Below are 1,643 nucleotides of genomic sequence, written 5' to 3' on the forward strand. Positions count from 1 at the left end.
CAAAATGTACAGAGGAAATGACTGCTACCTGGCACTTGGACTCCATAAACGTTGGCCTCTTTGAGACAATCACTGAGCGTCAGGATGTCAGACACCTCGTTTGTGGCCACATTCTCACCTTTCCACCTGTTGAACAAACAAGTTGCAACTCATATCGATTTTGATTTTGTTTATAAAAAGTACAATTTACAAAATACTCGCGTGAGAAACAAACCATAACAATAAGGTTGTACATTAAGTGTTGCAGGACTGTCTCGTAAAAATTCTCCAGTTTAGATAGTTGTGGTAGAAAGAGAGTTGTAATAATAATGGATTGCATCTCAAACGGGAAGTAGATCATCATTTCAATACAAAAGAAATACAAAAGCACATTTGGGAGAAAAAAACTAATAAACCTTGTGTTTTTTTTTTTTATTTCATAATTTTTCTTTTTTCTAAATTTATACAAAAAGTGGCAGAATTTCTCTTAAACCTGCTGCAGCTAAATTAACGAGTAAAGAGATTCTACTCTACATTAAAATCACTGTGTACATGAGTTCTGTACCTGAATGTGTCACCTACACGATCCTGAAAGTAAATGAAGTTGTCTTTATCAATCTTCATTAGGTCTCCACTGTTGAAGTAAAGATCTCCCTTCTTGAGAACATTGCGAAGTCTTTTCCTTTCCGTTTGTTCCTCGTTCTGGGCGTATCCCACGAAAGGAGCGATGTCTGTGATCTTCGACACCAGCAGTCCTGTCTCACCTTAAGGAGAAAGACAACGAGACATGTCTTTTACAGCCGTTGTCTATCAATGGAATACTTTCCCCCATCTTCGAGGTCCTGATTTAGTTGGTAAACAGCCCCTGCTGTCTACAAGATCCAGATGTTATATCGAGGGTCATGGTGCATAAAATAAGCATAGACATATATATCAAGTTTAGGCTGGAGTTTCTTCACCTTTGAGCGACACCACACAGAGGCCGTTAGCATCTCGAATCGGTTCATCCCGCTCCGTGTCGTACTTAATAAGAGTGAAGGGAAACAGCTTCTACAGGAGTAAAGAAGTAAAGACATTAGAGTTGCTTTATATGCATTATACAGTTGAATAAAAATAATCTATTGACAGACATGACATTCTAATAAATGACATATGTGTGATTTCAACAAATGTATATATATATATATATATACGTACCTACTTTTACACACACACTTATTAATTGGCTGTAATTGATAGCAGGAAGACTGTTGACAGAATATTTTTTTATTTTTCCATTCTTACCTGATGAAAAAAGTTAACTCGCCCAATAGCTCCAATTTTCCCGGCGTAGTTGATAAATCCCACATTTCCCTCTGTGGAGGCGTAAAACTCTCGGACCTGAATGTTTCCAAAGCGATTGAGAAACTCCCTCCATATCTCTGCTCTGATCCCGTTGCCAATGGCCATTCTTACTTTATGTTCCTTGTCATTTTCTTTCTGCATTGTCACATAAAAAAAGAAAATTAATAGATCAAGCATTTTGCAAATATTACAAAAATACATGATTGATAGTTGCTGGAATTGACTGACTGTAAAAATCTTATCAAACATAGAAGAAATAGTGGAGGTGGGGCCAAAAAACACCTGTCAGCAGTTTTTAAGGGGGTTTATAAAATGTGAGA

At 37.0% G+C, this 1,643-nt stretch overlaps 1 protein-coding gene across 1 annotated transcript; it reads right to left on the minus strand.

Moving 5' to 3' along the window:
• Nucleotides 1-28: 28 nt before the first annotated feature.
• LOC116380757 (very long-chain acyl-CoA synthetase-like) lies at nucleotides 29-1,628 on the minus strand (the record flags this gene model as incomplete). Its single annotated transcript, XM_031842630.1, has 4 exons — nucleotides 1,264-1,628; nucleotides 939-1,029; nucleotides 545-743; nucleotides 29-126 (listed from the first exon to the last, which is right to left on the minus strand). Coding segments are annotated over exons 1-4 (697 nt in total), but the record flags the coding sequence as incomplete, so codon positions are not given.
• Nucleotides 1,629-1,643: the final 15 nt, after the last annotated feature.

Source organism: Anarrhichthys ocellatus, unplaced genomic scaffold, assembly GCF_004355925.1.
Source record: "Anarrhichthys ocellatus isolate YVR2014 unplaced genomic scaffold, GSC_Weel_1.0 scaffold8689, whole genome shotgun sequence".
Lineage (NCBI taxonomy): Eukaryota > Metazoa > Chordata > Actinopteri > Perciformes > Anarhichadidae > Anarrhichthys > Anarrhichthys ocellatus.